Source organism: Protomyctophum bolini (genome assembly GCF_963924005.1).
Source record: "Protomyctophum bolini genome assembly, chromosome: 6".
Taxonomy (NCBI): Eukaryota; Metazoa; Chordata; class Actinopteri; order Myctophiformes; family Myctophidae; genus Protomyctophum; species Protomyctophum bolini.
Genome location: NC_137867.1, coordinates 7,468,204 through 7,478,537, shown reverse-complemented (window position 1 = coordinate 7,478,537; position 10,334 = coordinate 7,468,204). Strand labels below are relative to the sequence as shown.

The following is a 10,334-nucleotide window of genomic DNA, read 5'->3' as shown; positions in this document are numbered from 1 at the left end:
GGAGGAAGCTATTTTCCACATGGGCAATATAGGCTAATCGGATTGAGTCGCTTATACACTTTAGGCATGAACGAATCGGATGTGACCATGACATATAGTTTTGGGGTCCCAGGTGGGGACGGCAAAATGCCACCCCATAGTCACCTCAAAATGATGCACGTAAATATACTTTCTCCACCTCTGAGGGTGTATTATTAACCACTTCTACCCTGGTGTCACTATTTGTCATCGTATTATAGGCGAACAAACATTTTCTTGTCCTTTTGTCCCGTCCCAAGATAGCAACGAAAAAAATGGTCGTAAAAGCTCACATAAACACGTCACAGACGTATTTATGAGTTCATTCAATTTAGCAACTTTTCGAAAATGTTTTATTTGTATTCATAATTTATTTTGAAGATTACGTCAGGGCAAGTCAAGTTTAACGTTTGCTTGAGGCAGTAAAAGACGTCACATGGCCAATATGAATACATCTCGCGCCCCTCACTTCACACCAACGTGTTGGCACCTTTACTTTGTCTTTTTTTTTTTTTTAATGCCACCTCTATACCTTGTGTTCCAGGGCGCTGAAATATCCGTCATTATATAGGAACCATCTGGACCCTCAGGTCCAACTGGACCTGGAACAACTTTTGGGACCATATATTGGTACACACATAATATGACACCACAATGTTAGGACAGTATATATATATATATATATATATACACATCAAGTACTCACAGTCAATTGTGGGGTGTAGTTACCGGAGGCTTCACGTGGACCGGCGTGGCCGTCTTCTTTCCGCGGAGGACGCCGCGGCGGGCAGGCGGCGGCGGAGCCGGTGAGACGGAGGAGGAGGGGTCCGCCGGCGGCCGCTGCTGCAGGCCCGTGCAGGGTTCGGGGGGTCCGCCGCCGGCGGCGGAGGAGAGGAGGAGGAGGAGGGGGGGGAGGAGGGGTCTCAGGAGGGGCCGGTTCAGCAGGGCGGAGGAGGAGGACGTCAGGGGAGTCCCGGGTTCGGGGTTGGACCGCGGCGACGGCGGCGTCTTCGTCGGGACGTGGCGGGGGGGTTGTTGTCGTCCCACGGCTGTCCTCCTAGGAGACAGTCGTCATCGTATCCCGCCCACGACCAAGCGCTGTTCTTCCAGAACATCTTCGATGTAAGCTAACCTTATACTCACTGACTCTCACTCCCCATGGAGTGAACTGAACCGGCTCCGTTCACACACGGAGTACTCTGCACTCTTCTTGCACGCTATAATCTTCCCCTCCTCCATAGTAGAAGGACTACTACTGCTAGTGCCACTATATTACTGTTTAGTTAAAACGTTATAACAGTATAGTAAAATGATTATTATAGTTACTGAGACTACAAGTCAACAGATGACCTAACGGCTACTAGAGAAACACCTTTGAAGAAAGATTAACTCTCCTCCCTCCCTCTCTCTCTCTCTCTCCCTCTCTCTCTCTCTCTCTCTCCCCCTCTCGGGTCTGTGTTACTTTCTCTCTGCCTCTCCCTATCTTCGCGTGGTCAGAGAGCGGAGCGAGCGAGTGCCATATGAAGTGGTAACATCAGCTCACGAGAGAGAGAGAGAGAGAGAGAGGATATTGAGTGGGCAGGGATGAACAGATGAAGAGGAGAGGGGCACATGCTCTGGAGGGTGGGGGTTGTTCATAGGTCGAGTGATAGATAGCTCAAGAGAGAGAGAGAGAGAGCGGGAGTGTGAGCAGTAGTTATTGTGCTACTACACATAGTTACCGGGCAGGGTTCGCATCACTATGGCAACTCTCTGGACCCCTGGGGAGAGGGAGAGAGAGAGAGAGAGAGAGAGAGAGAGAGAGAGAGAGAGAGAGAGGGGGGGGCAGCAGTCACTTTCTCCCCTCTCTTTCTTTCTTTTCTTTCTTTGTCTTTCTGTCTCCACATTGAACCTCAGAAATGATCTCTTCATTATCTCCCTCTCAATCTCTCTCTCTCTCTCTCTCTCTCTCTCTCTCTCTCTCTCTCTCTCTCTCTGTGACATTAAAGGAATCCTTGAATTGTTCAACTCAGTGATTCTCAACTTTTTTTGTTGTTGTTGTCTTTCATTTGGAGGACAACCACTTTGATACATATTGTCTTCATATCACGGGAGCCCCAATCTATACAACAACGAGTGTTTCTGAATGGTATATAGCCTATATACCGCGGGCAACGGGAACGGAAGCAAGCTATATAATATAGGTGGCTGCGGCGTCCACAATTCGCCCGTCCCGCGGGGAGTTCCGTGGTTACTGGGTTTTTTTTCCCCCTCTGAAGGTGAGGCAAAGGGGCTGCGTCGCGGAGACACCGAAAAATAGAGCACAATTATTATATGCTTATATAGCACAACCTGCGCACCGCACCCGCGCTCGCTGTAGCCGGGTTCCACTGAGTATAGATAGAACACGGCAGACAGTCCTGCCCCCCCTCGAGAGAGAGAGACCCTGAAGAGAAATCCCCCTTCATTTTCCCCTCATAGACTTTTCAGAAAGTATTTAATTTAAAGACGTTTAAACGCCGCGGACAAAGCCAACTCTCGTCGCGACAAATCATGACAATATATAAACACAATCTTTCGGGGGCAAACAAAGAATTTGAAAGTGTATATACAACACTTTTTTTGGTTGTTGTTTTTCTTGTTTGTAATTATTTGTTTGGTCCAAAATATTGTGTTTGTTGTCACGATTTGTCGCGACTCGCTCTATAGTGCCGGCGTACCGTTGTGCCCCTCCCACCCCCAGTGTATAGCCCCGCCCCCTGAGACACTCAAGACTTACAGACATTATGATCCATGTGGACCGTACGTAGCACGGGCAACAAGTTCAAAGATGCGACGCGTTTTGAACTTTTGTGGATCGGCTATTTTTGCTACGACGCGCATGCAATGCGGCCCCTCTGGAGTGAGTATGGAAATATAATGGCCCTCTCCATGGCCAAAGTCGCCCACCCCTGATGTGGACCACGGTGGACCATGGTGGTCCCTGGACCGGATGTTGAGAAACACTGGTCCAATTCAATATTACCTGCAGGCTGATCAGCGCGTTGTCTGGTCTGTGATTGGCTCAGCTCAGGTCGTCTGGTGTCTGATTGGCTCAGCTCAGGTCGTTGTCTGGTCTGTGACTGGCTCAGCTCAGGTCGTTGTCTGGTCTGTGATTGGCTCAGCTCAGGTCGTTGTCTGGCCTGTGATTGGCTCAGCTCAGGTCGTTGTCTGGTCTGTGACTGGCTCAGCTCAGGTCGTTTTCTGGTCTGTGATTGGCTCAGCTCAGGTCGTTGTCTGGCCTGTGATTGGCTCAGCTCAGGTCGTTGTCTGGTCAGTGAATGGCTCCGGTCCTGGCCACAACTCTTCCGCTGGGATGCGACCTTCACGTGTTTGCTGCGTCCTAGCTCCTCCCCCAGCAGGTAGTACCAGCCAATGATCACCTGCCAATTAGTGGTCAGAAAGAAAAACGGTCTTGTAAACATTGCTCTCCTTAAAGGACCACTTCACCACTTTTCAACTTCTCTTCCTATAAATTGGTCTGCCCAAAGCTCTCCTATATGAGACACAGACTGAGTAGGGAAAAAAATGGTGGTGTTTTATCGTGAACATTAGTGAGGACCAATTATATGAAGAGATGTTGAAAAGTGGTGAAGTGGTCCTTTAAAAGTTACATAATCAATAGTACGCGAATACTATACGTACTACTCATATACTGTTACATGAGTACACATTTTGTGTACATAACTTGTACTGACCTTGGAGGAAGTGATGAGAGAACGGATTCCGAAACTCATACAGCCCACAAACACACTACGCCTACAGGGGGAGAGAGAGAGAGAGAGAGAGAGAGAGAGAGAGAGAGAGAGAGAGAGAGAGAGAGAGAGAGAGAGAGAGAGAGAGAGAGAGAGAGAGGGAGAGAGAGAGAGAGAGAGAGAGAGAGAGAGAGAGAGAGAGAGAGAGAGAGAGAGAGAGAGAGAGAGAGAGAGAGAGAGAATTATTAAAAGGTTTTAACAGAAAACTCACTCACTCACTCAACTCCAGTGAGCCATGTAAGGCAGTTTTTGTATAGGCCTTTTCAGCTGAAAAAACAAACAAACATTGCCTGCACATTTAGACATTAAGACACAGAATATGAAGAACACTTCATAATAAGCCCATTAAGATTACAATACAAAGTAGAGGGGAAATAGTTGTATTATAGGAGTTCATTTATTCCAGTGCTGAACAAGTAGAGAGGAGAGGAATCAAGGTTCTCACCTAGAGGAGTGTGATCTGTTCCGAACCGTCACTAATAATCTTTTGTAGTGGTCGTTATTACACAGTGGCCTGTGGCAGGCACACACACATGCGCGCACGCGCACACGCGCACACACGCACACACACACACACACACACACACACACACACACACACACACACACACACACACACACACACGCACAGTTAAAACTAATTTAATGTGCAAGCAAATCATGTCAAAATTGTGTGCGTGCGTGTCTCTTACAGTCGAAGCTTTTGGTTGTATTTGGGGTTGTGAGAGTTCAGAATAGTTCTGCCCCGGGTTCTGATGCGGTCCAGGTCTGGAACAAGACACACCTGCAACAATAATGATGACCTGACTGTTCAGTTATCGTTGCTGTCAGGTGGAAACGTTGTATGTCAATAAGTGAACCTGCATGTGCTGTGTTCCAATGGATCTGTTTAATTGTAGTTATCATTAAGTCACAAGCTGACGTTAATAACACTGACAGTGTATATTCCATAATGTGAACAGAGTCAACATCAATTGCTAAAAGGATCAATATTTCGGCTCGCATGACCAATTTCCAATTCAACTTTTCTTTTGTTAAACCTAATCGTTTTGATGTCTTCCTTTTATTTGTCTATGACCAGACATTTCGAATGCTCTTCGTGAGTCTATATGTTCCGTGTGTGCATGTATAATTTGTGTGCAAGTGAACTAATCTAGTAATTCATTGGAATTAAACGGATGCAAGTGTTGCGATGTACATTAAATTCATGAACTGTCAACAGACAGGCAGGCAGGCAGTCATGCAGGTAGGCAGAGAGACAGACAGACAGACACACAGACACAGACAGACAGGAAATTAAATTACCGTGACATAGGAGTTGCATGACCGGTCATCTTTTCCCAACAACCTTCTGGCTTCATGGACTAGAGAGACAGCAGAACAAACACTATACATTATTTAATATAACACTTAAAATATTGGCGATATGTTTTGTTAATTTGTTGTGGAAAGCATTACACTAACACTATAACAACATCACATGGGGTGTCCACTTCACGGAGGTAGTCCCCTGTGTGTGTGTGTGTGTGTGTGTGTGTGTGTGTGTGTGTGTGTGTGTGTGTGTGTGTGTGTGTGTGTGTGTGTGTGTGTGTGTGTGCGATCGTTACCGTGAATGTTTATGTGTCCATCTTCTGAAGTGACTGACAGTCGTAGTTGGCCTATGGGAGACCAGACACTGCATTAGTGTCACATCTGTTTCTGCAATGCAACTCTCTATTAAACAAGTACAAATACACTAAATAATAGTAGGCTACAAAAATATGCACATCAAAAGTACCAAAAGTAAAAGTAGGCTACTCAATGCAGAATGCCCCATTTCAAGTGTACAAAATCAGATCCAGCTTTAGGGGATTCCATTCTTCTGGAGTCACCGTGTTGTATTAAAACTACAGAGTAGGCTATGTCTGGCTGCTGCTGCCCTGTGTTTTAAAGAGGTTTGAATCTCATCAAACTACGACAAAGATCAGAGGATAAAAGGTAAGATTATATAATCTTACCTTTTCCTCTAAAATAAGACGAATGGATCTTTCTCCTCCTTCTGGCGTTCTGCTCAACAACGGCGTGCTTGTGCACCGGAGAGGCAGCATCCTTTTGCTGCCCCCTAGTGGCGTAGATGTCCCACTGCAGCTGAGGTCTGGAGAGGAAATCATCCATGTTCTGGAGAGGAAGAACAAACCATGGACCTCTCAAGCTTGTATGCAGCAGTGGGTCCCAATCATTTTCATGCCAAGGCCCCCCAAATTGACACTAATTAGCCCACGGACCCCTAAATATATGCCGGGGACCCCCATAAGAGACAATATTTTTAAGTCTCTAGCAGTGATTCTCAACCCGTTTAATTTCAAGGACCCCCAGTTTGACATGCATTATTAGTCTACGGACGCCCATTTAATGACATTTCTATCTCTGGGACCCACATTTATAGTGTAAACTCAATGTAACTCTGAGTGTACAAATTGGACCAAATGGACCCATTAGGGTCCATTTGGTTCCATTTGTACAATGCACACTCTCGGAGTGGGCCCGTTTGGTTCCCAACTATAGCTGGGGACCCCCTGGAACTCACTCAAGGACCCCTGGTTTGTGAACCACTGGAGTAAGTATTTTACATGGTAAACCTACTGTACCTGGGTATTGGTTTTAGAGTCAGCAGTACGTCTGCTGTTGGGTTCTTCAGGCTGTCTGCCAGGCCTCCCCAGACCACTGCTGCGGTTCCTGGGTCCATGCAGTGTGCAGGTGGGTCTGTTGGTTCCACGCTGTGTTGTCGTTGTTGTGGATCTGTTGGCAGTGGTGCGAGGTAACTAAATATACTGTACAGGACACCTGCTACTATTCAATGGGGAAAAGGCACCACGTTGGGTGGAGGGTGTTATATATTATGTCACATCAATCAGGGGCTCCACTCAGAAATATACCAGAGTTTGGCAACCGTTTCTATATACTTTGCGGTAGTATTTTCTACGTAGTCATTGGACTTTCTTTCATTTAATTTTAATTTTATATCATTTATATAATTTTATTTAATATACAATTTGCGTTTTTTTTACATTGCATTTCAGACTTTTACACTTTTACACATGAATGTTGAGTAGTGGTGTTGTTGTTGTTTGGTTCTGTATCTGTTCTGTGATTGTTGTCATGTATCTGTTGTCTGTCCTGACTCCTGTGCTATGTGCAAACTTCAATATTTTTTATTGCCAATAATAGTTTTGTACTTTCATTCAAGTCAATTTTGAATACCAGACTTTTACTTAGTATTGAGTATTGAATATGAAAGAAATCTGAGTAGGCCTACTTGCAACACTGTCTGTTGGTTCCACTTCCAAGCTGTGTAGTGGATCGGTTGGTTCCAAGCTGTGTAGTGGATCGGTTTGTTCCAAACTGTGTAGTGGATCGGTTGGTTTCGAGCTTTAGTGGCGCCCCCTGGCTGTTGTCCATGTTGGTGTTCCTGATGAGGGCAAAGCGGACCCTGGACTCCGGCCCGTGATGGACAGCCAACATCCTGCTGCTCCTGAACTCGTTCCATGTTTTAAGTCCAACCGCAGACCCTGATCCAGACAGCACCTGATCCTGGGAGCCACAGGTAACTCCAGATCCAGACTGAAATCCGGTCTGTGTTTTACCGTCAGCCCAGTATACTGTCTGTGCTGCTCCAGTTCCCTTCAATGTTGACTCCTGATCCGTGCTTTCCCGTCTTCTGGACCCTGGCTGGAACTGGCTGCAGAGAACCAAATAGACAACAAGTGGGTGTGGGTGCATTAGTGTGTGTGTGTGTGTGTGTGTGTGTGTGTGTGTGTGTGTGTGTGTGTGTGTGTGTGTGTGTGTGTGTGTGTGTGTGTGTGTGTGTGTGTGTGTGTGTGTGTGTGTGTGTGCGTGTGTGTGTGTGCGCGCGTGTGTGCGTGCGTGTGTGTGCGTGTGTTACCTTCTCAGGGCTGTGTTCACATTGTGGAGGATATGTGTGTGTTTGTTCTCCTTCGAAACTCCTCTTCTTCTTTTACAGTCTAAATGGAGCTCACTGGACCTACAACACACACACACACACACACACACACACACACACACACACACTAGTTGACTAGTTGCTTAAAGCCATTTTGGGCGGGAACCCCTTTTGGTGTTAGCATTATGTTATGCTTTAGCTATTGAAAAATAGCAGATGTACAAGCTCATAGGTCTGCTATTTTTGAAAAATCGAGTGACATATAGAAACAGCTTTTTCAGAAAACTGTCAGGATGTAGAAGACATTTTTGGAATCTGATCTCAGGTCAAAATGGGTCAAAGCCCCCCCCCCCCCCCCCATGATACTGTGTTGTGTCTGATTTAAATGTTTTAAATTGGTTTGAAATATGTAAGTATTGCCATAAGTATTATTGTTGACTTGTACTTATGAGCAATATAATGGTGTGACAATTCTCAACGATATAACTGTGTTCTATAGGACAAACTGCAAGTCAGGAAATGTGGTTCTCAAACTTTTATTTTCCATGTTCAAAGTATACGCATTCTGCCTCAGACCCCCGTAATTCAGAGAGTATCAACAATTTAGCTGGGGACCCCAGATGAAGATGTAAGGCGACATGATTGAAGCAGAGTGCTTGTGACCTTTGATCTGATTGGCTGTAATGAGTCCTGTTCCCAGCAGGGGGTGGGGCTCTCAGATGGAACTGATAACAGCATGGTAGAGGGTTTCTGACAGCACACACATGCACGCATGCGTGCGCACACAAACACACACACACACACACACACACACACACACACGTACGCACGCACGCACGCACGCACGCACAAGGCACAAAGGCACACATATACGCATACAAACACACACACACACACACACACACACACACACACACACACTCACACACACAATCACACACATGCATGCATTCTCACAGGCAGCACATATATTACACATTTGCTGTTTATGTTGTTTTGTCTTCCAGAAGTCAGTAAAGTGTTTTTGCTTGCCTTTAAATCAACACAATGGAAAGACTCAAATACAACCCAATAAATAGATGACCATTCACAAGTAGAGTGAGTGAGTGAGTGAGTGAGTGAGTGAGTGAGTGAGTGAGTGAGTGAGTGAGTGAGTGATAGAGTGAGTGAGTGAATTAATACATGAATTAATGCATGCATGCATGAATGAAAACTCACCTTTCGAGCCTCTTCTGACCCATCCTGGGTAAAGTTGGAGTGTTTTCCATTGTTCTAAATAAGTAACTAGACTAAATCATTAACTATCTAACGAAAATAGCATGAAACTAACACTTGAGCAACAGAGCAGACTAAACAAATGTACTATAGTTAGTCAGCAGCATACAACATTCAAATCCAGATCCAGTTGATGGTAAAAAAAAAAAAACTTTCTCCTTTCCCAACTCATTTGATACTTTAAACTAAACTTCAGTTTTCCTCTTCTCCTCCTCTTCTTCCCTCCTTCCCTGTCGTCCTCCAAGGGGGAGGGGCGAGGAATGACTCTCTCCACCAATCCTGCTGTTTGCTGGGACGACCTGTAAACATTTAAAACTGACTCTCCCAAAGAACCAACATCTGGCTAACGGATAGAGAGAGAGGGAGGGAGAGAGAGAGAGAGAGAGAGAGAGAGAGAGAGAGAGAGAGAGAGAGAGAGAGAGAGAGAGAGAGAGTTTTCATACAGGATGCAGAATGAACAAGTTAAATTGGAAGTACTTACACAAAGAAATGAGCAGACAAGTCAAATTTGAGCATGTAGCCTACAGAGAGAGAGAGAGAGAGAGAGAGGTGATAGAGGAATGTCCAATAGAATAATTACTTTTAAAGTCTACTGATCGTACATGCATTCCTGCATTATTCGCATCCAGTTGATCTTAGACATAGAACTGTTTACATAAGAACAGAGCTTTAAATACATTTGAAAACTGCTATTGTCCCAAAACGATGTTTTAAATCAAGTGCCAAAGTGACAAATTAGTTAAAAATTGCAATTTGCCTCGCCTGTAAATTATTTCTAACCTCAAATGTACATGTTTTTCCCTACATTTCCAGTTTCTTAGTTTTGCTTGATTTGACATCGTTTTCTCATGCCAATAAAGCTCCTTTGAACTGACTTGACTGACAGACAGACAGACAGACAGACAGACAGACAGACAGACAGACAGACAGACAGACAGAGACCATTTTTCACTGTAAAGAAAACATGTCAAGGACAGACACAAATAAAATATATTATAGGTAAATGAGGTTGGACATAATGGTGCAATGGTGCAACTCATTCAGTAGGACACAATAACAGCATTGTGTACATGATGAGATGTAGACACAAGGTGCAAAAACATCTTCATTGTAGTATACTTAGCATATTCTTGACACAGTTTGACAGGGTTTTGGGTAGGGTGTCAGCCAGCCTCATGACTGTCGGACTGTTAGTATATATGTCTAACCAAACACATGCACCCGCATTCTCTCTCTAGGTCGTCCTCAGACGAGCCCTCCATCTTCGCTTCCAGTCATGCCGGTTCTCCATACATCTGGCCAGTTCGTTGGTATACTTTGCGCTCCTG

At 45.1% G+C, this 10,334-nt stretch overlaps 1 protein-coding gene across 1 annotated transcript; it reads right to left on the bottom strand.

The window, feature by feature from the left end:
- Window positions 1-980: 980 nt before the first annotated feature.
- On the bottom strand, window positions 981-9,165 carry LOC308316865 (uncharacterized protein; the record flags this gene model as incomplete). Its single annotated transcript, XM_080765653.1, has 12 exons — window positions 8,950-9,165; window positions 7,714-7,812; window positions 7,087-7,509; window positions 6,419-6,569; window positions 5,789-5,948; window positions 5,399-5,449; window positions 5,097-5,155; window positions 4,484-4,575; window positions 4,237-4,305; window positions 3,735-3,795; window positions 3,023-3,419; window positions 981-1,075 (listed from the first exon to the last, which is right to left on the bottom strand). The coding sequence occupies exons 1-12, from the start codon at window positions 8,997-8,999 to the stop codon at window positions 981-983; spliced, it is 1,707 nt and encodes a 568-aa protein (XP_080621779.1). The 5' UTR covers window positions 9,000-9,165.
- Between the last annotated feature and the right edge of the window lie 1,169 nt (window positions 9,166-10,334).